At 39.4% G+C, this 26,980-nt stretch overlaps 1 protein-coding gene across 5 annotated transcripts in view; it reads left to right on the top strand.

The window, feature by feature from the left end:
- Positions 1–26,980, top strand: part of LOC126284460 (trichoplein keratin filament-binding protein) — a 713,651-nt gene that overhangs the window by 644,160 nt on the left and 42,511 nt on the right. For all 5 annotated transcript variants that reach the window (XM_049983385.1, XM_049983387.1, XM_049983386.1 and 2 more), the window contains 2 exons: positions 5,713–5,952; positions 24,850–24,955. In XM_049983385.1, the coding sequence (XP_049839342.1) occupies positions 5,713–5,952; positions 24,850–24,955 (346 nt within the window). The remainder of the gene's footprint in view (positions 1–5,712; positions 5,953–24,849; positions 24,956–26,980) is intronic.

The following is a 26,980-nucleotide window of genomic DNA, read 5'->3' as shown; positions in this document are numbered from 1 at the left end:
TCTATGGGTCAGTCCATACCAAGTGGTCCAAGAAAAAAATAATTGGTTGCTTGACCATCTCAGAAAAATTTTATATTTGCTGGGTGAATTCTCCAATATTTGGTAGTAACAAAAATTTTTTTTTAAAAAGTATTGTTTATTATTTTGAAGTGGCAGCCATATTTGTTCCAGGCCGCATGCGTTTTTTCGTATTTGGCCAGCATCTACATTTTTTACAGTTATTCAGTAGTGGATTGCCCTAAGCCTTTCAGAAAAAATGCATTCAGTTCAACTCATGCTGGGCTACAAATTAACATCATTATCACTTAGCTGAATGTATTCTTTAATATATTTTATTAGTTCAAAGTTATCAGCTCAAAAAAAAAAAAAAAAAAAAAAAAAACCTCGATTTTTGAACAGTAGTTTCCCAAAGAAAGATTAAATTCACAGATTTAATATTTTTTCTGCTATTACACTGTATAGTATAGTTACTTTTTATAGAACATCAATGGTCAGCAACTTACACTTAAAAAATACACTATTTTAAAAAATTGATTTTATTTTTATTTTTCCATTTTGTGACCTGCAATATTTTTGTTGGGGGACCAGATAAAAATCTTAAAATTTCACAGTTAATAGACCTTTATGATATCAAACTTCAGTATAAATTTCAGCTTTGAGATTCAATTGGAAGTTATGGAAAAAGGATTACAAACATGAGTCAAATATAGTTTTTTTTACATTTGCAATATCAGGGAGGCTAAGCAAATAAAGTATACTAATTGCATAATGTAACACACTACATTACACTAGCTAATGATTATTTGCCAAAATAATGATGTGGTAATAGTTTCAGCAGGCTAACAATTGCATCAGCAAGCCTATACAAGTCTGACTGTTGTCTTCTCCCGTACACCAACAATTGTCTACTCACACTAATTTAGCTAGAAGTTCTTGTTTTGGAGCCCTGAAGAAAGACATTTGTGGTTGTTGATTTGCTTTGGACAAAGATGTGCACACTTGGGTACAATCATGGAAGCATAGGCAACTGCAAACGTTTTTCCATGAAGGCAGTTTACCGTCTTGTTTCACAGTATTAATAGTCATGGTGATTACTTTTGAAATAATAAACAGTTTACTTATTTTTTTTCATCTTTCTCATTTTCTTTTGATTTCCTCTTATATCAGTATATGTTTTGTTTACTTGTAGGGGTACCATCTAAAATGTCCTCGTGTACCACAGTCTATGAAGCCCTAATTTAAGCTGACTGGATTAGGACCTTAACATCATCTCTTACATCGGACCAGCAATAACATGCATCAGCACATACAATAATAATAATAATTGGCATTAACATTATTGTAACATAGAAGAAAGTGCAAGCATTCTCATAACCTGCCAGTACACAACCAGCCCTTTGAATACATTTACACGCATTTTTTTCGGAAAATTTTTTCGAGATTTTTTCGGAAAATTTTCTTCGAAACATTTTTCGAATTTTTTTTTTTTTTCGAAACTTTTTTCGAGAAATTTTTTTCGAAATTTTCCTGAATTTCCCCACCCTTTAACGTGTTTTGGAGACAACACAACTACCTAACCTTTGCACCCATTGGTGTTCACCAACCTAAGTTCAGCACAGGATTAACATAGCTCATCTCAAACCAACACTTTTTCGACTTTTATTCACACCTTTATCTCTCCCTTTATATATTTCTATTTATTTTCACTTTAACCTCATATTACCCTTTCCACCTTCTAATACCATGTCAACCTCACGACATCCCTACAACAACCCATTAAATTTTATTTACATTCCCTCTGCAAACATGCCTTCACTCTAGCCAGATGACGCTCCCATATTTTATTTACTCAGGCTTGTCTGACATTTGGCATTACTCCCAAAGGCCTCACAGTTAAAGTTCCCATCTCTGGCTGCAATCCTTCTTTCCATCAGTCCTTATACCAGTTACAAACTGCACAATGCCCTCACCCACCTAATCCTTCACCTATACATCGATTCAGCCACTGAACACACCCGTCAACTCCTATCCCAAATCAAAGTCCTCAATGTTTCCTCTCCCACATCCACACCGGCTGTTCGTAGCATCCTCCTACAGGCCAACCGCAAATTAGAACAGCATGCCACCTTCCACCTCAAAAAACTATCCAATCCTCCTGGTTTCCCACCTCTGGAAAGGCAACTCACTCACCCTCCACAACCTTTCCAACAAACTTCAACCTCCTCTCATTGCACACAGACCCAGTCTCTCCCATCTACTCAATCTCCCACTTCCAGCTCCACTCCCTCCCAACACCTCAAAATTCTAGTCAACACAATCTGGAACCACAACACCCAAATTCAGTAGTTAACCTTTCCTCCAAACCTCTCTCCCAATGTGAAACCTCTGTCCTATCCAAAGGCCTCACCTTCAGCCCCACTCCCAGGTTCAACAAAACTGCCCTTGTCAAAGATTTACTGTCCTACACTCGTAGTCTCTGTTGGAAATATCACTTTGCCACGAAGAAAAATAATCCTGATCCCACTCCTAATGATCCAACTCCCCAAGACACTATCCAAATTGAACCCTGCCTGGAACAGTTCCGTCCTCCATCACAGCAGGACCCACCTCCTCTTCCTCAAAATCACCCTCTCCAAACCTTCCAGGAATTTCTCACTTCCAGTCTTGCCTTTCAGTCTTTCTTGAAAAACCTTAATCCTACTCCCAACATCACCACAGCCGAAGCCCAGGCTATCCGTGATCTGAAAGCTGACCGATCCATCATCATTCTTCCGGCTGACAAGGGTTCCACGACCGTGGTACTTGATCGTCGGGAGTATGTGGCTGAGGGACTGCGTCAGCTTTCAGACAACTCTACATACAAAGTTTGCCAAGGTAATCCCATTCCTGATGTCCAGGCGGAGCTTCAAGGAATCCTCAGAACCTTAGGCCCCCTACAAAACCTTTCACCTGACTCCATCAAACTCCTGACCCCACCGACACCTCGCACTCATACCTTCTACCTACTTCCCAAAATTCACAAACCCAAACATCCTGGCCTCCCCATTGTAGCTGGTTACCAAGCCCCCACAGAACGCATCTCTGCCTACGTAGATCAACACCTTCAACCCATTACATGCAGTCTCCCATCCTTCATCAAAGACACCAACCACTCTCTCGAACGCCAGGAATCCGTACCCAGTCTGTTACCCCCAGAAACCATCCTTGTAACCATTGATGCCACTTCCCTATACACAAATATCCCGCACGTCCAGGGCCTCGCTGCAATGGAGCACTTCCTTTCACGCCGATCACCTGCCACCCTACCTAAAACCTCTTTCTTCGTCACCTTAGCCAGCTTCAACCTGACCCACAACTTCTTCACTTTTGAAGGCCAGACATATCAACAATGAAAGGGAACAGCCATGGGTACCAGGATGGCCCCCTCGTATGCCAACCTATCTATGGGTCGCTTAGAGGAAGCATTCTTGGTTACCCAGGCCTGCCAACCCAAAGTTTGGTACAGATTTATTGATGACATCTTCATGATCTGGACTCACAGTGAAGAACAACTCCAGAATTTCCTCTCCAACCTCAACTCCTTTAGTTCCATCAGATTCACCTGGTCCTACTCCAAATCCCATGCCACTTTCTTGACGTTGACCTCCATCTGTCCAATGGCCAGCTTCACACATCCGTCCACATCAAACCCACCAACAAGCAACAGTACCTCCATTATGAGAGCTGCCACCCATTCCATATCAAACGGTCCCTTCCCTACAGCCTAGGCTTTCGTGGCAAACGAATCTGCTCCAGTCCTGAATCCCTGGACCATTACACCAACAACCTGAAAACAGCTTTCGCATCCCGCAACTACCCTCCCGACCTGGTACAGAAGCAGATAACCAGAGCCACTTCCTCATCCCCTCAAACCCAGAACCTCTCACAGAAGAACCCCAAAAGTGCCCCACTTGTGACAGGATACTTCCTGGGACTGGATCAGACTCTGAATGTGGCTCTCCAGCAGGGATACGACTTCCTAAAATCCTGCCCCGAAATGAGATCCATCCTTCATGAAATCCTCCCTACTCCACCAAGAGTGTCTTTCCGCCATCCACCTAACCTTCGTAACCTCTTAGTTCATCCCTATGAAATCCCCAAATCACCTTCCCTACCCCCTGGCTCCTACCCTTGTAACTGCCCCCGGTGTAAAACCTGTCCCATGCACCCTCCCACCACCACCTACTCCAATCCTGTAACCCGGAAGGTGTACACGATCAAAGGCAGAGCCACGTGTGAAAGCACCCACGTGATTTACCAACTGACCTGCGTACACTGTGACGCTTTCTATGTGGGAATGACCAGCAACAAACTGTCCATTTGCATCAATGGACACAGGCAGACAGTGTTTGTTGGCAATGAGGATCACCCTGTGGCTAAATATGCCTTGGTGCACAGCCAGCACATCTTGGCACAGTGTTACACCGTCCGGGTTATCTGGATACTTCCCACCAACACCAACCTATCCGAACTCTGGAGATGGGAACTTGCCCTTCAGTATATCCTCTCTTCTCGATATCCGCCAGGCCTCAACCTCCGCTAATTTCAAGTTGCCGCCGCTCATACCTCACTTGTCTTTCAACAACTTCTTTGCCTCTGTACTTCCGCCTCGACTGACATCTCTGCCCGAACTCTTTGCCTCTTTTTTCCCCCCTAAGGTAAGTCTTTCCACTCCCGGGATTGGAATGACTCCTTACCCTCTCCCTTAAAACCTACATCCTTTCGTCTTTCCCTCTTTCCTAAAGAAGCAACCGTCGGTTGCGAAAGCTAGAAATTATATATATATATATATATATATATATATATATATATATATAAAACAGAAAGAAACTTCCACATGGGAAAAATATATTAAAAATAAAGATTCCAAGACTTACCAAGCGGGAAAGTGCCGGCAGACAGGCACATGAACAAAACACACAAACACACACACAGAATTACGAGCTTTCGCAACTGGCAGTTGCTTCGTCAGGAAGGAAGGAAGGAGAGGGAAAAATGAAAGGGTGTGGGTTTTAAGGGAGAGGGTAAGGAGTCATTCCAATCCCGGGAGCGGAAAGACTTCCCTTAGGGGAAAAAAAGGACAGGTGTACACTCGCACGCACACACACACACACACACACACACACACACATATCCATCCGCACATACACAGACACAAGCAGACATATTTTGTTCATGTGCCTGTCTGCCGGCGCTTTCCCGCTTGGTAAGTCTTGGAATATATATATATATATATAAAACAAAGATTCCAAGCGGGAAAGCGCCGGCAGACAGGCACATTAACAAAACACACAAACACACACACAGAATTACTAGCTTTCGCAACCGATGGTTGCTTCTTCAGGAAGGAGAGGGAAAGACGAAAGAAGCAACCGATGGTTGCGAAAGCTAGTAATTCTGTGTGTGTGTTTGTGTGTTTTGTTAATGTGCCTGTCTGCCGGCGCTTTCCCGCTTGGTAAGTCTTGGAATCTTTGTTTTTAATATATTTTTCCCATGTGGAAGTTTCTTTCTATTATATATATATATATATATATATATATATATATATATATATATAATAACAAGTATTGATTGTTAAGAGTTTGAGATTTTATTGTTTATTGATTGATGATCAATTTTATCTATACATACAGATGACCTTCCTTTCATGGTATAATTTTGTTGTTTTTTCAGTGTATTTCACCGACAGCAGTATCAGCTTCAGCTACGTAAAAGAGCTCGTGAAGTATTAGAACAAGTAGAGGAAGATCTTAGAATGTTGGAAAGGATCATTGCACTAGAACAAGAAGAGGCAGAGGAAGAAAAGATCCAAAGAGCAGCGTTAAAATTACAGATGCTGAGAACACAACATCAGTTAAAAATGCAACGGGAAGAAGAGAAGAAAAGAATTGCAGACATGGAGTTAATGTTTGAGTAAGTCTCAGTGTGTAGAAAAACTATTACTAACTAATTGTACTCGTAGCTCTTTTGTATTAAAATGTAGTTCTAAGTCTTTCACGTGGAACTGCATATGGTGGTCTGCACTACACTACATGACACTTGTCAATGACAGTTTGAAGCATGGTAATTGTCCTCATGTATGACCTGTCTTAATGCAAAATTAGTTTTATAATAGGTATTTTAGTAATTGGAGGAATTCAGATTATAATTTTCTGTTAAGTTTGTTAACATTCATGTGCAGTTAGAAAAACCTGATGTTTCTATTCTCCCTACATTGAGCTGTAATAAGACAGTATGAAATGACACAAAAATTCCGACTCATAGGGTGATAATTTTTCATTGGTGATAGGTTTTGCAATTTGGGAGAGGTTAATAGGAATGGTTGATCAGTCCCAGAATATGAAAAACGTCCTGGGAAGTTTTATGGATAAGGAAAATAAATGAAAACAAAATTAGTGCTGACTTACCGTACCTTGAATTCTTGGTGCTCTACAACTCTTGGATATTTGTTTAAAGACATCAAAGACATTGCTGAAACCAGTTTCGGGGTTTATAATCCATCATCAGTGGCATCCTGATGCAAGGGAACAAACAATGGTATCTGCATCAGTTTCTGCAAAGTGATAACTGTACATGTGTAGCAATAATCTCAGTCTACTTACATTATGCATGTCACAGACATATATAAAAGTCATCTTAGAAATAACAAAAGGACTCCTTGACCTGTCAGTTCCACATTTACTCTGTATGGCAGTTTGTCAAACATTATGAAGAATTGTAACTGCCCAACATTTAACAGCAGTAACATATATGACAAACTGTGCAGTGTGTTGCAGGACATATTTCAGATCCTGTTGTATTAACTGACAAGCATGTCATTGCTAACATTGCTATAGAAGAGCATACGTAAGTAGACATATTACTCCTGTATATGTACAGTTATCATTTTGTAGAAATTGATGCACATATAGCTTTGTTCCTCTGTATCAGATGCTACTGATGGTGTGTTATAAACCTGAAAACGGTTTTTGCAAATAAGACATTTTTGGAGCAGCTCATGGTGTATAGAAGATATATTTTAATAAAATGAGTACTAACTTATCATCGTAAAAGCCTTTAATGCATGCATTCACTATGTTGTTCCAATCACGATTTGATAGACTCTGTAAAGTTTGATTACACATGTAAGATAACAGAAAAATAACAGTGAAGAGCTGCATTAGGAAACACTGAAGAGTGCCTAGATAATGTGTTTTGTTAAGAGGAAAGCAGTTTAAATGATGAAATTATGAAATACATATCAAAGAAATTTGGGGTGGCTAATACATACAGTCAAGGAGGCACATTTCTCAGTATTGACAAAATGAAAACAGATAACTGTGTTTCTTGGCTTTTGAACCCACAGGTTTTTTTTCTCAAGGGGAAGAGCATTTAGTTAATGGATCTTTTACAGGAGAGGGTGAAGGGATGGGTCGCAGATCATTTACAACTGAGGCTGAGAGGGACCCTCCTTTTATGAGGAGGTAAAACAACAAAGATGGATGGGAAGCTGTTGGAGAGAGTAGGAGATAGTGCATTAGTAATCGCTGTACTGGCTTTGGTTCAGAAATGGTTGAAGAGTGTATAAAGTGAGATGTAAAGCATGATGAGGAACACAAAATAAAATGCAAATTGAAGGAACAATGACAGAACGCTGGCACGAAGATCAAGACCGATACAGCAGAGAGAGCTGTGAAATGACCTCAGCCAATTGTACGCTGATAGTATGTCACCACTACAGGAGCAGCGTATACACGAAGAGAATAAAAGTGACGGGCTGCCTAGCTGTGCCCGGACAGTAAAAGATGTGCACGAGAAGAGTCGCAGTGATATTAAAGATAGCAGTGACTTATGAACTTGTGTGATTAGCTTACATGAAAATTGTATATGTTGAAGGACATTGATTATTTGCAAGTCATCAATTGCTTACGGCAACTCATTGTAAATACAAAGTTAAGTATTGTCAGTTCAATTACTTTAATAAACTCCATTAATATGATTTGCTTGTATGTTGTCTAGGTATCTGAGAAAGTAGTTTCCTAGGCACCCTGTAAGAGATAAGTGGGCAGGATCCCACTGAAAGTGTTCACTAATGATGTGATTTGGAGGGGAGGGGGTCAAAAAGAAAGAAAATCATAAGGACTAATGGACGAGAAGAGTAAATAAATAAAGTGTGATAAAAACATCATGGAGAAAGGAAAAAATGTGTGTATCGGAAGGGGAGTGGGGGTTAGACTGACAGAGGCAAAGTCTAAGGCAGTTGTGGGATGAGTGGACATATTATGGAGAAAGTTCCCAAGTCAACAGCTGGGGGGACCTTGGTGCTGGGTAGGAGGAAGGAAGTGGCCTGTGTGTTACAGCAGGCATTCAGGCTTTGCTGTAGAATGAGCCCACCAACTGGGTGCTGTTGAGCATACCAAAAGTGAAGTTTGTTTATGTCCATTCATATGTTCTGCCAGTCTGGCAGCAGTCATGTGATTTACAAACCAAGCTGCAACCACTGAGCTGCTTTCTATTTCGGCATGACAACCAACAAGGTGTCTGTTACCAAGAGGCAGCTGGACCATCCAGTTGCTGAACGTGCTGCCCGACACAATGTGCTTCACTTCAGTGACTGTTTCATGTTTGTGTGAATGTGTGTGTGTTTCCTACTTTAGAAGAATGTCTTTTGGCCAAAAAGTTAAATGTTTAACAATCTTTCTGCATTGCAGGCAGGGACAACATAATCTCTTGTATATGGTAACGCTCTATCCTTTTGATAATAATGTATTCTCAGCAGCCAGAGACTGCAGTCACATGTGTGCGAGTTTCATTTGTCTGAGTGTGTGTGTGCTTACATTCTATCTCCAACGAAGGCCTTGTTGGCCAAAAGCTCATTTTCTGACAGTCTTTTTGTTGTGTCTATCTGCCACTCAGCATGTCTGCTATATGGTCAGTAGCAACTATCCTTTTCGTAATATTGTTACATTCAATCCTTGATTTTCCATTGTTGAATTTTGTGTCATTCCATCCAGGGTCTTCCATTGTTTTATGTTTGAGAAAATAATGTAACATGAGTATTTGTGGAATGAGATCAAATGTCAGTATTTGCTTTGAAAGGTTGTACACAAATTTGCTTCAAACATTCATAAACTTCATTTTTAACTTCATTATTCAGGTGAGTTCTAATGTTTTTTGGCTGTAGATTGTATCTGTAAACACCTTTGATAATTCTAGTATTTATTTACTAGTGATATATATGACTTTTGTTATTGCTCAGCCATTCTTACATTTGTGCCACTTTAGCATTTCAACTCAGTCACTTAGAAATAATTTCCCGCCTATAGATTGTTTATAGTTTATTGTAGCATGTGCCATAAATACATGTATATTAGTTGGTCAAAATTGTAACGTTATAGGTATTTTTCTTTTCAAATACAAACTGCAATCAGTCTTAGCCCTAATATTCACATGTAAATATCATGTAAGCCAGAGAGGACATATTATTTCATATTCATTGTCATGAAACCAATCATAGACACTCCAAGCCACCTGAGGGGGTGCATTATCTTAGGAGATGCAATCCCTTGTCAAAAAGGAATTCCTGCACTGTTTAATTATAACATCCACCTAAACAGTTTTAGAACTACCAGTTACCTCTCCTCTCCTCTCCTCATGGCGATGTGGTATGTGGGAAACCATGCTGCAACAACTGTGTGCATTCAACCATGCTTCAAAGTTGGGAAAAGACAGTCTGGATTGTACACGCCCCTGGATTTTCTTACATGTCTTGGGACTTAAGAGTAATCCAGCAGTAGACCCACCAGACCATATTACATGTTTTGATAAATTGGTACTGGTTCTGTATTCCGTGTATTAAGAGACCTTCGTAGTTACAGTCACAAGTGGACTGGAAACAACAACTCTCAGTGTATTATTGTTACACTGATATCTTTGAGACCTCTAGAGGAACATTTAACTCAGCAGTTACTTCCATGGTAGTAGTTTTTATGTGTGAGGTACCTATCATCTGCAATGAGTTTTTCTTTTACTGTTGTGTTTTACTGCTAAATTTTCTAATGGGTCCTTTATGCTACATAGGTACAGTTGCTCTAGATTCTCTTAGTGAATTTGTGGTTATTGTCACTTGTGTCTAATTAAAAACGTATCATCAATTTGCCCAGTTTTGAAAGTATACAAGGTTCCACATTATGGTAGATCAACACCCCCATTTGAAGTTCACTGGTCTCCCATCGGGTGCCTCCCCAGGTGGCGGATAGGGGAATGCTCACCAGGTAATGTGGATTCTAGGAAAATAAAATACCTGCAGCTGCTGCCTTGTAGTATATTAGCTTATCAAAGGCTGAGGGAGTTAACCCTGAAAACTTCAATTACGATAGGCCTAGCAAGCCAGTAAAAGAGCTAGTTGCTTTCAAGACACATAAGAGCCTCGGTAGAGCAACACCACGCCACAATAGTCAGAACACACCTGAAGTAGAAAAAGGCAATCTGAATGTACCTAGGGAAATGCGAAACAAAAATAGTTGTCATATTTAGCCTATTTTAATTCATTAGTGTACATGGAATTATATTTTTAGGTTAGTTACACTACAGAGAATATATATGCACTGCATATGCATGTGCCATAAAAACAATAGGTGAAATCCTCTACAATTGTCCTAAGAACTCCCTTTGGAAGGGTTACACATTTAAACTATATGGTAATACTATACAAATATTTTCTAGAGAAATTTGTTGTAAGTATTCCATCAAAAAGGAAAGGAATAATAATGTCCACTTTTATGATGAAGAAAAAGGGCATGCACCGCTCTTCTTTAAAGTTGGCAGTAGTAAAAGAAGGGGGCAACAAGTGAATCCCACTCCAAGGAACAGTTCTAAAAACACACCTAATGATGTAAAATTCCTAGCAAAATTAGCTTTGAAAAGAAACTGAAATTGGTGACTCCTCCTATTCCATAGGCAATTTTTTTTTAGAAACCTGTAACATACTTAGAGTAAAACAATAACTTACATACTTAAATTTCTCAAAAATTTATTATAAATTGTACTTTGTCACCTTAAAAGGCAGAAGGTATACCCATACTTAATCACATGTCTAGACCATCTTTGTGTTTTGCAGATGACATTGCTTTGTTTGCATGTCCTTGAGATAAACAAAATAAATTAATGGAGCATAAAGATATAGCAATTTTAAAATCAGACCACAAAATCTGTTATACTGGCACAAAAAGAATGGGTAACCAACTTCTCATTAAGAAAATAGTAAAAATTAACAATGTAATCATATAACCAGTTGATGAATTTTTCTATTTAGAGAAGTTAAAGACACTGATTGAATGGACAGCAAAAGATATAAACAAAAGAGTAGAAATGGCCTGTAGTATTCTAAGTGTGCTAAGTAAGGAACAAAGTTTACCATCAGTGTGTGTTGCTAGTTTTGTCTTCTTGCAGTAAGACATGTACATATGATGTATCATTCAAATATAATACATAATAGAAAAATTGAAAGTTACGTAGCAAACAAGTGAATCACACAATAAAAATGACATAAACTTGAACAGGACATGTACCCAGGCGAAAGTGTATGAGGTGAACCAAGGGAGTTCTTTCCTGGATGCCAGGAGATAAGTCGAGACAGAGATGATGATCTAATCAGAGGTGGCCTGATGACATGAGAAAAGATGAAAAAGCAGCATGGACGTGTGTACATGAAGACAACAATGCATGGAAAAGTTTGCAATCCATTATTGGATACAAGTATAGTCATCCTATTAACAGATGATGACAAAACATAATAGTATATATTTAACAGTACCCTTCAGTCCTGAGAATTGTGGATATGTTTCTCTCCTGGCAAGTTCATTGTCAGTGGGGCTGAATAATGAACGAATTTCATTAAAAGACTGTCACTGTGTCTCCTTTAGGCAGTACACCTAATCTGTGCCAGTAACTGTACTGATACTAGAGACGTCATAGATGTCAGTGATGGAGGTACTTTAGTACTTCAGCAGTCTGTCTGTAGCCTGTGAACATTGAGTGCCCATTTCCATGTTTCACTGGAACTGCATTTGGAAGGATGGTGGTTAGAATTTATCCAGCCATTCCTGCGTCCGTCGGACGTCGTAATTTAATATAGTATTTATTGGTAATGTTGATTGTTGCTGACTTACGTGGTGGGCCTTAATCAAAATACTTCATTCAATTTTGATTTACAATTAAATGTTTTCGTGAAGTTCTCTCCCCCCCCCCCCCCCCCCCCCCCCTTTTTTTTTAAACCAATATTAAACTTGAGTGGAAATTATTTTCTACGTTAATGAATGTTAGACTCACTGAATCTTAAAGCATGAACATATAAGTTGAACAGTGGAATAAACTTTTCATATTAATTTCCTCACCTAGTCAGTTCACTTTAAAGCAAAAAATCTTTAGTTATTATTAGTTATTAATTACAGTTGCGGCCCACACACGCACGAGAGTATTTCTTCTTACCTCCGTTAATCATTGCATTTTAGTCAGAGTCCTGGCTCTGGCTCTCGGCTGTTGTACTGAAAATAAGAATCTTAAAGCTACATATTTTCTGCAGAGTTGGGCGGCTGTGGAGAAAAATGTATATTATGTTAATAGCGGGCGAGTTTTTCGCTTCCGCTAAATTTTATAAGTTAATATCGCCACATAATGGTGTCATTGGCTGCATCGGCTGCTGCGATTGTTGCACTGTAAATTACTCAAATGCAGGTTAATTCAAGGAAGGCGGACATGAAATCGGGATCATCTCTTACAAATTAAAAGTTCACAATAATATTAAATCAATATATATCTGCTTAATTAGTACAAATATTCTTACATTTGCCAGCACTTGCAAGATGTCCATCTACACACAACCAAGATAAGAGTAGAAGTGAAGACAACAAAAAAAAATTGACAAAAGAGCATATCTTGTCGTCTCTTTAGATCATTTTGTTATATTTCTTTGCCCTCGAAACTTACACAGAGAAATTATTATAATTTAGGTACATGATAAAAATGTATATTATTCAATTTTTAAATGTTTCTTCTTTATAAATACTGTTTTTAAGTCTTTTAGTATTATTTCAGTGGGGACACTATACCATCCAGATTTACGCTTTCCGTGGCTTCACTAATTTACTCGAGGCAAATGCTGGAATGGTTTATTTGAAAAGTATACAGCCCATTTCCTTGGTCATCCTGCATCTCTAATGACCTTGTTGTTATTGACAGGATGTTAAACACAATCTTCCTTTACATATATTGCTAAACATGTAGTAACTGTTGTAGCGTAAAATTACTGTTGTGTAAATCTGATCTCTACAGGTTCCATGAGAACCGTATTTACTCGAATCTAAGCCGCACTTTTTTTCCGGCTTTTGTAATCCAAATAACCGCCTGCGGCTTAGAATCGAGTGCAAAGCAAGCGGAAGTTCTGAAAAATGTTGATAGGTGACGCCACAACTAACTTCTGCCGTCGAATATACGTAGCGCTACACAGGCATGCTTTGTAGGCACAAAGATACTTGCGCCAAAACCTGTGCGTCAGTAAATAAATTAAAAAAAAAAAGGGGGGGGGGGTGGTCGACAAGCTTTTATTCTCCACCCTGAGTTTCGACCACTGCATTTTCACACATTATCCAACGAAGTAAAAACAAATTCTGTATTGTTCATCTTTGAATGTAGCAGAATTTCAATTTACTATGAAAATCCGACAGGCAAGACTGTTTGGGATGTTTATCAATATGGCCAAGTCTACGTTCTGAATTTTTTCTTACCTGTGAGAAGAGATGGTTGCTAATAGGAACCTGACGAAATTTGAATCACATGCAGTATTCTCTTCACCATAAGAAAGAATACAAATATAAACATTTTGCCATGCATAAACATTGCCATAAACATTTTGCTACTATCTCATTTAAATTCCATTTGCCTAATGAACTACGAAACTATAGAGTGAGACAACAGCAAATGCGGAAGAATATACATATCGTGTCATGTTTATATTCGTATTATTTTTATACCTAATACTGATACAGTCAGAAATGAAGCACGGCAACTGACTAGGTTTTTAAATCTAAGATGACTCTAATTTCTGTGCACAATTTGATGTACTAAAGAACCGGCCGCAAAGATTTTCAAACGGAGAAAAATGTTCGCCTAACTCTCGTTCAGAACATCTTCTATCATATGCAGTCTATTATTTGGTTCTTGTTAATCATTATCAAAGAAAGCAGCAGTGTAAGTAAGAACAAATAGCAGTCTCTTGCCATTGTTTCGCTAATTAGACGATTCCTTTCTTTTTTTTTATTGTAAGCGGCGGTAGCGTGCACAGATACAAGCTGTGCCGCCAGCGGCTACAGGCCGTAAACACGCACTATCAGAATGCGACAAACAATGCATGACACAGTACAGTAATGCATTTTCAGCTTAGAGTGACGTGAACACATGTAACAAAGAAAACAGCACTTATCAGATCAAAGCAAAATAAGCAATCGTTTCAAACCAGATGAAGCACGTGAAAGAGGAAGGGTACCCATATAAATACGGGCGGAGCACCTGGTGCATAGCAATGGCTACCTGGTAAAGCTTAACTGCTAAGCTTACGACTCGAACCAAACTACTGTAGCTGTATCGTCTTTCATTCGACCTAAATTGTGTCTCGTATTACAATGGACCAACTTTGTTTCGATTTGGAGGTGCAGCCTAAAACTTTTGTGTCCCCTTGAATTTCGAGTCTCAAATTTTACGTGCGGCTTAGATTCGGGAATTTTTTTTTTCCTTTGTTTCAAGTCTCATTTTTCAGGTGCGGCTTAGATTCGAGTGCGGCTTAGATTCGAGTAAATATGGTACACTGATGAATGGGAGTTCATGTAGTACGAGGGCTGTTCGAAAAGTACCCAACCTTACTTTTTATTGCCAAAACCCGTAATGGTATTGGCATGTGTATGCTACATATGTTTGTAGGCATATGTAGTACGCATGCCTGATTTTTTTCCAATTAAAGAAACAACTAGTCACTTGCTAGAAGTTGACAAGTGAACATTTGTAAGTGGTAGTCATCAAATTGTGTGTTGTGGGCCAAATGACAGAAAAAGTGGAACAAAGTTATTGCATCAAATTTTGTTTGAGGCTTGGCGATTCTCAGATTGAATCAATCTGCAAGATTCGACAAGTTTTTGGGAAGAAGCAACAAGTACTACACAGATAAAGGAATAGTACAACTGCTTAAAAGATGGCCACTCATCAGTGAAGAGTAAGGCACGTTCAGGTAGTCCCTCAACATCTGCAGGTGAAATACCATGTAAGGGCACTAATGATACAGGATGGATTAATCATGATCAGAGAACTTGAAGATAAGGTTAAAATTAATATTGGATGTATTTTAATGGAACATTTGGACTTCAGCACAAATTTTGCTGAAATCCTCCTGAAGTTGCTGGCAACTGAGCAGAAGCAATTTTGTTCGAAGATCACTTAGGACTTCCTGGATACTGTGAACAGTAAGCCTAACTTTCTTAACACAGTGGTTACAGGTGATGAGTCATTGGTTTTTGGGTATGACCCAGAAACTGTCATCACAATGGAAACATTCGTCATCTCCGAGAGCCAAAAAGGTTAGGCAGATCCACAACAATGTGAAAGTCGTGCTGGCCATCTTTTTTGACTCCAGTGGCATGGTCCATCACAAGCATGCCCCAATGGTACTAATATCAATAAGAAGTACTACCAGAGGTTCTGCATCGCCTTCGTGAAACAGCGAGATGCAAACAGCTGGACTTTTGTGGGCAGCAGGCAGTTTGCACCTTCACTGTGATAATGCATCTGCTCACATTCTCATTTAGTTCAATTCTCTGCCCCCCCACCTTTCTTTTCTTTCTCTTTTTCCCCCCCCCACACAATACAACTGTGGTTTGTCAGCCTCCCTTTTCCCCTGACAGCATCAAGTGACTTCTGGCTTTTCCCTAAACTGAAAAAGACTCAGTAAGGGTCCAGATTTCAGAATAGGGAAGATGATTTGCAGAATTCAACAGAGCAGCTGTGCACCACTCCAAAAGAGTATTTCCAGCAATGCTACTAGCAGTGTCAATAGTGTTGGGAGAGGTGTGCAAAATCTGAAGGGAACTATTTTGAAAGTGACTAGTGTCAGACAGTTGTATCTGAATAAAGATTGATTTTATAAATAAAAGTCAGATAATTTTTGAATAACCCTCATATTTACTTTCAGTGACATATGGAAGTAGGTGATTGGTACTGAAAACCTACAGAGGGATATACCATGTTGTTTACTTTCTAGTGAGATTGGTGAGGTTCCCAAATTTTCTCCATTGTACATATCAACATAGTCTTTGGTGGCATAAATAGATTCATTAGCCTCTGAAGAACTTCGATACAACACAATCTGGTCGTTCTTCATGTAAAATACCACCACTTCAGTTATGACAGATTATCTTATTACAGTGTCGACTAGGAAAAGTAAACCCAGTGCTGCTAGAAAACCAAGATAAGTATACCGGCCATTGTGTGTTAGGAAAATGTTTTGTTGAACATATAACTAAACTATCACTGCTGATTTTATGCCGGTTACTGTAAGCTTCCTGGAGTAACATCATGATCTTCATCTAAGGGTAAAATATCTTTTATGCCATCTGTATTTGAATTCTGTAAACCCAGTCCTCCCTATTTTTGTGTTTATTCATTTGCATATTGTGTTTCCCGTGAGAAGAAGGATATATAAAGGGTGACTCAAAAGAAAGTATATATATTTGATTCATCAAAATAAATACAGATTGAAGTCTATTGACAAAATCTTTATTATTGAAATATATAGTTTTGAAATTGATTTCTTAAAAGCAATGTCATTTAAACGCAACCCAGTACACCTACAGGACTCACTGAAATTATGAACAAACTTCTGCATAATGGCGCAGCGTATAGACACTCAGACAGGTGCCATTTCGCTATGGATATTTTCTTCCAGACGCTCCAGAGAAGTCGGATTATTGACATACACTGTAGATTTGACATATCCCCATAAGAAAAAATCTGTGGGTCTCAAATCTGGACTGCATGGGGACCAATTGATGAAATCCTTCCTGGAGATCAGTTCGCCAGGGAAAATTTAACAAACTCGCTGTATACATGCATGGGATGTGTGCGATGTGGCTCTGTCTTGCTGGAACCAGTTATTTTGTCATAACCAGGAAATTTTGCAATTCAGGCACCAAAAAGTAATTTAATATCATCATGTAATGTTCTGAATTCTGCATGACTGCTCTTGTCCTAAAAAGAAATATGGGCCAATTATGCTCTGAGCTGACATCGCAGCCCACACGGCAGCTTTTGACGAATGAAGGAGTTTCTCATGCTTCTGTTTAGGATCATGTCACTTAAGTTGCACTGTAAGTTTTGCTTATTGACATGACTGCTCACGTGAAAATCAGCCTTGTCAGAAAACAAGGTGTTTATAAATGAAGGAGACTCCGTCACATCATTAACTGACTGCAGCCTATGCCTGTATCCTTAGGCTTTAATTCTTACACTAACTGGATTTTGTACTGGTGCAGTTTAAGGTTTTTTGGAAGAATTAGGTGCAGTGGTAATCTATGCACATTTAAAGAACTTGCACAATTATGAATGGAGAGGTTAGGATCATCACGAACAGACTGATTTACATTCTCCATGAATTCAACCATTCTTTATGATGTTGGTCACCCAGATTTAAGTTTGGCCAGTGTTGAACTGATCTCATCAAACATTTTGATCCATTTCTGGATAAGGGGAGCACTTAAGCAACATCATGTACATTATGCAATCCATGATCGGTGCAAAATTTTCTCCATGCTGCAGTCAGAGTCAGCGAATGACCATTTTTGGAAAATTCTCGCACACTTGACTGATGAATTCTTAAAGGCCATGCACTCTCCTCCGGTTTGTGGAGAGAGCCCCTCAAATATAAACTTCCTTTTGAGGTGTCCTGTATAATGCAGTCTCTTCCTAGGGCGGTATGAGGAAACTTGCTAAAAGCCATATCAGTGTACCAGAATAGTGATTGTTCATCTTGTGATTTAATCAGAATTTTTCTCATCTGACTGTACAATGAACCAGCCATTTGAATTATGTTATGCAAGTAGGTCCTCCCCCCATGAACCATGGACCTTGCCGTTGGTGGAGAGGCTTGCGTGCGTCAGCGATACAGATAGTCGTACCGTAGGTTCAACCACAACGGAGGGATATCTGTTGAGAGGCCAGACAAACGTGTGGTTCCAGAAGAGGGGCAGCAGCCTTTTCAGTAGTTGCAAGGGCTACAGTCTGGATGATTGACTAATCTGGCCTTGTAACGTTAACCAAAATGGCCTTGCTGTGTTGGTACTGCGAACGGCTGAAAGCAAGGGGAAACTACGGCCATAATTTTTCCCGAGGGCATGCAGCTTTAATGTATCATTAAATGATGATGGCATCCCCTTGGGTAAAATATTCCGGAGGTAAAATAGTCCCCCATTCGGATCTCCGGGCGGGGACTACTCAAGAGGATGTCGTTATCAGGAGAAAGAAAACTGGCGTTCTACGGATCGGAGCGTGGAATGTCAGATCCCTTAATCGGGCAGGTAGGTTAGAAAATTTAAAAAGGGAAATGGATAGGTTAAAGTTAGATATAGTGGGAATTAGTGAAGTTTGGTGGCAGGAGGAATAAGACTTCTGGTCAGGTGACTACAGTGTTATAAACACAAAATCAAATAGGGGTAATGCAGGAGTAGGTTTAATAATGAATACGAAAATAGGAATGCGAGTAAGCTACTACAAACAGCATAGTGAACACATTATTGTGGCCAAGATAGATACGAAGCCCACACCTACTACAGTAGTACAAATTTATATGCCAACTAGCTCTGCAGATGACGAAGAAATTGAAGAAATGTATGATCAAATAAAAGAAATTATTCAGATAGTGAAGGGAGATGAAAATTTAATAGTCATGGGTGACTGGAATTCGTCAGTAGGAAAAGGGAGAGAAGGAAACGTAGTAGGTGAATATGGACTGGGGCAAAGAAATGAAAGAGGAAGCCGCCTGGTAGAATTTTGCACAGAGCACAACTTAATCATAGGTAACACTTGCTTCAAGAATCATAAAAGAAGGCTGTATACACGGAAGAAGCCTAGAGATACTGACAGGTTTCAGATAGATTATATAATGGTACGACAGAGATTTAGGAACCAGGTTTTAAATTGTAAGATATTTCCAGGAGCAGATGTGGACTCTGACCACAGTCTATTGGTTATGACCTGTAGATTAAAACTGAAGAAACTACAAAAAGGTGGGAATTTAAGGAGATGGGACCTGGATAAACTGACTAAACCAGAGGTTGTACAGAGTTTCAGGGAGAGCATAAAGGAGCAATTGACAGGAATGGGGGAAAGAAATACAGTAGAAGAAGAATGGGTAGCTTTGAGGAATGAGATAGTGAAGGCAGCAGAGGATCAAGTCGGTAAAAAGATGAGGGCTAGTAGAAACCTTGGGTAACAGAAGAAATATTGAATTTAATTGATGAAAGGAGAAAGTATAAAAATGCAGTAAATGAAGCAGGCAAAAAGGAATACAAACGTCTCAAAAATGAGATCGACAGGAAGTGCAAAATGGCTAAGCAGGGATGGCTAGAGGACAAATGTAAGGATGTAGAGGCTTATCTCACTAGAGGTAAGATAGATACAGCCTACAGGAAAATTAAAGAGACCTTTAGAGATACGAGAACCACTTGTATGAACATCAAGAGCTCAGATGGAAACCCAGTTCTAAGCAAAGAAGGGAAAGCAGAAAGGTGAAGGAGTATATAGAGGGTCTGTACAAGGGCGATGTACTTGAGGACAATATTATAGAAATGGAAGAGGATGTAGAAGAAGATGAAATGGGAGATAAAATATTGCGTGAAGAGTGACAGACCACTGGAAGACCTGATTCGAAACAAGCCCCCCGGAATAGACAACATTCCATTGGAACTACTGACGGCCTTGGGAGAGCCAGTCATGACAAAACTCTACCATCTGGTGAGCAAGATGTATGAGACAGGCGAAATACCCTCAGACTTCAAGAAGAATATAATAATTCCAATCCCAAAGAAAGCAGGTGTTGACAGATGTGAAAATTACCGAACTATCAGTTTAATAAGTCACAGCTGCAAAATACTAACGCGAATTCTTTACAGACGAATGGAAAAATTGGTAGAAGCTGACCTCGGGGAAGATCAGTTTGGATTCTGTAGAAATGTTGGAACACGTGAGGCAATACTGACCCTACGACTTATCTTAGAAGCTAGATTAAGGAAGGGCAAACCTACGTTTCTAGCATTTGTAGACTTAGAGAAAGCTTTTGACAATGTTGACTGGAATACTCTCTTTCAAATTCTGAAGGCGGAAGGGGTAAAATACAGGGAGCGAAAGGCTATTTACAATTTGTACCGAATCCAGATGGCAGTTATTAGAGTCGAGGGACATGAAAGGGAGGCAGTGGTTGGGAAGGGAGTGAGACAGGGTTGTAGTCTCTCCCCGATATTATTCAATCTGTATATTGAGCAAGCAGTGAAGGAAACAAAAGAAAAATTCGGAGTAGGTATTAAAATCCATGGAGAAGAAATAAAAACTTTGAGGTTCGCCGATGACATTGTAATTCTGTCAGAGGCAGCAAAGGACTTGGAAGAGCAGTTGAACGGAATGGACAGTGTCTTGAAAGGAGGGTATAAGATGAACATCAACAAAAGCAAAACGAGGATAATGGAATGTAGTCAAATTAAATAGGGTGGTGCTGAGGGAATTAGATTAGGAAATGAGACACTTAAAGTAGTAAAGGAGTTTTGCTATTTAGGAAGTAAAATAACTGATGATGGTCGAAGTAGAGAGGATATAAAATGTAGACTGGCAATGGCAAGGAAAGCATTTCTGAAGAAGAGAAATTTGTTAACATCGAGTATAGATTTAAGTGTCAGGAAGTCATTTCTGAAAGTATTTGTATGGAGTGTAGCCATGTATGGAAGTGAAACATGGACGATAACTAGTTTGGACAAGAAGAGAATAGAAGCTTTCGAAATGTGGTGTTACAGAAGAATGCTGAAGATTAGATGGGTAGATCACATAACTAATGAGGAAGTATTGAATAGGATTGGGAAGAAGAGAAGTTTGTGGCACAACTTAACCAGAAGAAGGGATCGGTTGGTAGGACATGTTCTGAGGCATCAGGGGATCACCAATTTAGCATTGGAGGGCTCCGCGGAGGGTAAAAATCGTAGAGGGAGACCAAGAGATGACTACACTAAGCAGATTCAGAAGGATGTAGGTTGCAGTAGGTACTGGGAGATGAAGCAGCTTGCACAGGATAGAGTAGCATGGAGAGCTGCATCAAACCAGTCTCAGGACTGAAGACCACAACAACAACATGCAAGTAGGTGTCAACAGGTCCTTAGTATACTCTTGTATCTAGTCTTGACAACAGAAATCACATAACTCAAACAATGGAAAGTCCAGGATGGAATAACAACAGTATTATGAAAAGGGTAGTTTGCTACCCACCTTACTGAGAAGATCTTGATCCGTAAACAGGCACAACAAAAAGACTGATATATAATTAAGGTTTCAGTCAAAAGGCGTTCTTCTGAAGTAGAGAACACACACATGCTGGCCACAAGCTTAAGTACTTCCCATTCCCCATCTACCTATCCCCTTCCCTGCTCTCACTCCAGCACCATGCAGCTTTCTATTTATTTTATTTAAACGTCTAGTTCCATTGGACCAAATTGAGGAGGCAAATCTCCAAGGTCGTGGAATGTGTCAGTACATGAAATTACAATATGAAAGTAATGACAGATAAAATAAAATGTTTATGAACCCAACACAATCAACAACATAATAACAAGTTTCAGCTTGTGAATCATCAACAAAGCATCATTGATAAGGGCTTTCAGAGCCAAAGGTTCACTTGATGACTGCACAACATAAAGCTTAATGCCTTGCCTGGGCTGTCAACACCGACATTGTACTATTGATGACTGGATACATGTCTTGTTTCAAGTTTTATCGAGCAGATGGGTGTGTACGTGCCTGGAGTCAACCTTATGATTCCATGGACCCTGCATGTGATTGGGTGACTGTTCAAGTTGGTGGAGGCTCTGTAATGGTGTGGGGCATGTGCAGTTGGAGTGATATGAGACCCTGAAACATCTAAATATGACTCTGACTGGGGTGACACATATGTAAGCGCCCTGTCTTATCACTTGCATCCATTCATGCCCATTGTGAACTCTGACAAACTTGGGCAGTTCCAGCAGGACAAAGTGACACCCCACATGTCCACAATTGTTACAGAGTGGCTCCAGGAACACACTTCTGAGTTAAACACATCCTGTGGCCACCAAACTTCCCAGACATGAGCATTATTGAGCATATCAGGTATACCTTGTAAAGTGCTGTTCAGAAGAGATCTCCACCCCCTCATATTCTTACAGATTGATGGACAGCCCTGCAGGATTCATGGTCTCAATTCCCTCCAGCTGTACTTCAGACATTAGCTGCAGTTCTGCATGCTCGTGGGAGCCCTACACAATATTAGGAAGGTGTACCAAAGTTTCTTTGGTTCTTCAGTGTTGTCTCCTATATATGGTGGATAGCAATATGCTCTTTTCTTAAAACATGTAAGTCAAGGTCACTTGAGTGAAGTATCTCATTGTAGCATAATAAAGTAAATAAATTCTTGTTTTGTTGAATGTACAAGAGTTGTTCAGTAAATAATGCACCAAAACAATTTTTTCCTCAGAGCATATTTATTCATAAGAGTTAGAATTTGGCGACGGTACCAGTCAACATTTTTTTATACATATTGTTTTCTACGTAGTCCCCAGTGCATTCTGTAGCCATATGTCAGTGTTTAATGCTTTCTGGCATTCTGGTTATTGGAGTATACACGTGCATCTGTAGGTTCTATCATTAGCCAATGTATTATTATCTTGAAGAAGCACTTGTTGATATCCAGATAAACAAGGTGACTGTTTTAAACTTTTATTTATGAATTACAAATATGATGGATTGTGACCTAAATGAAATTCTGTGGTCCTAAAGACTTAGCACTGGCAATGTGTGGAACCTGATTGGATGTTTCCTGCCAAGGAGAAAGTGTAGGCAATGAGAAAAGATAAAAACTTTTATTGAAGTCCAATTGACTTGATGCAGAATACGAACCCAGAACACGCAATGATGAGGAAAACAATACAGACCTTAACTGGTCCAAACAGATAGAAGTCTGAGGGTGCCAGGTCTGGGCTATAGGCTGATTGAGACAGTGATGTCCATCCCAGTTTGATGATGTGCTCCCAGGTTCTGATAGTTGTATGTGGCTGTGCATTGTCGTGTTGGAGCAAAATTTCTTTTGGATGCTTGTCAGACCAAACATGTTGAAAACAGTTTTTGAGTTAGCCCTGAGTGTTAATATATGCGTCTGAATTAATGCTTTACCCTTTTTGTAATGCAAACACATCCATGAGAGTGGCATCATCACTATCTCAAAAGACTGTCTTCATGAATTTGCCAGCAGAGGGAGCTGTCTTGAATTTCTTCTCATTTTGTGATTGAGGATGGTGCCACTCCTGTGACTGCCTTTTTGTTTCTAACTCATAGTGAGGCACCCAAGTGTCAAATCACTTCAAACTTCTTCAACATCTCACATGAAACTGGTTTTCTTTGGACCTTGTGGTCTGTTTTCATGGAACCCATCCTTAGCACACATTTGAATATCCAGGAGTCTCAGTCAAAAAATCACTTAAATGAGGCTGTTTTTGAAAAGTGTGTCCTCTCTATATTAATACATGGCTTTGAAACTTGGATTTGAAACAAGTCTTTCGAAAGCAAAATAACAGGAGTTCAGGATGTTGCAGAGAAGTTTAAAGACTCTAAAATAGGAATAGGCAAGATATATCGCATGAAGAAATGATGTAAGAAAGACAGGAGACAACAAGGCAGACCACCCAATCATTGAATAAAGAACTGAAGAAAGTAACAGGCACCAACTGAAAGAGGATAGAAGAAGGCAGAGATAGATAGACAACAAAAGGTTGCATTCAGAGAACTAACTAGTACATATAGGGTGTTTCAAACTCTTTGTGACAAATTTCTTGGGATGATGTATCATGCCATGGGGAACAAGTATTGTTAGAGACAGAATGTTTGCTCATGCTTTTCACTGACGCTAGGCATCCTTTAGTATTTGCTGGTCCTCGAACAACAAGATTTCACAGAACTAGCAGTGTCTGCTAACCATGTGTGTTGCATCCACATACTACTCACCACAGAAAATTGAGGTTTTCAACAAGAAAACCATAAGAATGGGTGTCTCAAAGTGAAAGATCTTTCATAAATGAATCAGAAATTTCAGTTTTGCTCGGTCTACTGCCTTACATGTGGAGCGGGTGACTTCATAGGCAACGCGGATTGCCTGTGAATGCCAGAGAGGGTCTACTCCCTGTCATCTCCCATATGTATGTCTAATCTTAAATGGCACCTAGCATTGCCAGAAATCATCAGGAAACATTTTGCCTCGAACAGAAGTGGTTCCTCATGACGTGGTCTATCACCCCCAGCCAGATGTTTGTTGCAAGGACCTTGAAATGTTCCTTAATTATTTATTGAATGACCCGCTATAATTTAGTATTAAAGTGTTCTGACAATGCTTTCTTTGTTTACCATATTTGATTTTTTTTTTTTTTTCGAAACATTTCAGCTCTTGATCAGTGAAGACTGTTATGTTACATGATCTTTGAATAATTTCTGAAACAGTGCTTAATGTTGCAGTGAAGAAGCGCGGTTGATGTGGCAAAAGCAGGATTCTCGTTGGAAAGCCGAAGAGCAAGCCAGAGAAGTGCTGATGTTACAAGTCCTCCAGGCTGTGCAACAGCAGGTACATCTGTCGCAGCAGCATGACTGTATGGTTTATGTTGTGAAATGTTGATGTCATGGCATCATATTTCTTTTCTGCTCCTAGCATGTAATTTTATGTACATGGGCAATGCCAAAATAACACTTAATAATTTATTATCTAATCCCCTTTTAGCTGAGTACACTTTGTTCTGCATGTCTCAAGTGAGCAGATTAGATGCTTGAAGTGTTAGTTTGTAAAGTCCAGAAATATCCATGCAGGGTTACCATAAGCTCTTTACTTGACTCGGAATGTTTTCCAGCAACACATTTGTTTGGATATGATAACAGGTGGACCAATCTTATGAAAGGAGTGAATGTTCCAACAATTTGCACCCCATATGCCTTTTCCTTTGCCAAAGGTTCCTTGTGTGCAGGTGAGTTTTTGCAATGAAATATGAGTTTCTTTTTCCTCCTCTCTCTCTCTCTCTCTCTCTCTCTCTCTCTCTCTCTCTCTCTCTCTCTCTCTCTCTCTCTCCCTTTCATATATATATATATAATTTTTTCCCACCAGCTGTAATGCCTTGGTCACTCCTCGGCCAAGTGCACAAGTTAATTAAAACTGTAATTACACTTTTATTTACTTTTTGGAGAGAGAGAAAGTAACACAAGATTTCTTGATCATGGAAATTTATTGATCTGTTTGATTCAGTGCCTCTCTGTTTCCTGTTGATTATTACTAGGTGCTTTGAGTAAATTTTAAATAACTTTGCATAATGCCTTTAAAGTAGATTTTCATTTTATTCTTTTTATTTTGACAGTCAGCATATGATGGTCAATTTTTGTACAGTTAACTTCATATTTCTAACACGATAAATCAGTAAACCACCTTGACCCTTGGAAGTCTGACAAAATTTAACAAGTGGCAATAATACAATGTCCATACTCAAGAAGTGTCTGTACACATTTGACTGTTTTCTACAGTAGCTCCGTGTGGACTACTGTTCTAACACTGTCCTACGAAAGCACACAAGCCTGTGGCATTGTCAACTGTGGGCACGGAAATAGGTATGTAATAAATTGCTTGGATACGAAGCTGTTACATTTAAAATAACAATGTAGAAGACAGGAAAAGTAGAGAGTACATATAAACATTAGGTATTGAAGTTATTTTAATTAGCAGTTGTTTAAATATCGTTATAATAGTACACATAGCCAGTTCTACATTTATGGGCAGAATTTAGTATGTGTACTTTTACCCCCATGTTCCAGCAAAGCCAACTAACAAATTTATGGAAACTGAAAATCTAACTGAAATATTTCATAAAAATGTTGTTTTAGTAAAAGTCTAGATTTTTTGTAATCAGAAAAATTAGGACCACAAGAGAATAACACTGAATTTTCAAAACAACAATATTTGGAGATTTGAATACTTCTAGAGTTGCAATAAGTTCTCAGAAAGAGGGGTTGTTTATTAGAATAAAGAAACTAAAGACTTTGAAAGAAGTTTGTGTGTAGATCACAGTACTGGACAGTATTTACAACTGCCATAAATAACAAATGCAGTGGGTACATGTACATAAGCTTTATTAGCTGACTTAAACATATGTGCTGCCTTGGGCCAGGACTAAAGTCACACTATTCTTTCTATGCATAGTCTAAAGATAATTCTCTTCTCATGGCAGAGGGTTCTGGAAATGGCACTAAAATTGATACTCACACAGGGCTTCCTACTGGTAATGGGGAGCACTGTGCATTGTTGCATTGCTGTGTGTTGTTGCGTCGACGTGGGCAACTGGATTGGCCATGTTGTAACTTGCACATTTCTCAAGTGATTGTCATAATTGATGTGTAAATTGAAGACGTGGTAGTGTACCAGGTGTGCTGCGGTGGATATCGCGGGTGGTCGTAGCTTGGCGTGGATGGCCAAGTCGGAGGCGATGGTGGTGGTGATAGAACAGCAGGAGTTCGGTCATAGAGAGACGACTGTGCTGGTGGGGAAGGAAGCTGCAGCAAGTCTTGATCGACAGTAGTGTTGACCGAGGTGTCGTCCTCAGGATGCGATATA

Source organism: Schistocerca gregaria, chromosome 8 (assembly GCF_023897955.1).
Source record: "Schistocerca gregaria isolate iqSchGreg1 chromosome 8, iqSchGreg1.2, whole genome shotgun sequence".
NCBI classification, from domain to species: Eukaryota; Metazoa; Arthropoda; class Insecta; order Orthoptera; family Acrididae; genus Schistocerca; species Schistocerca gregaria.
Note: the sequence above shows the minus strand (reverse complement) of the source record. Positions and strands in the feature narration are given on the sequence as shown.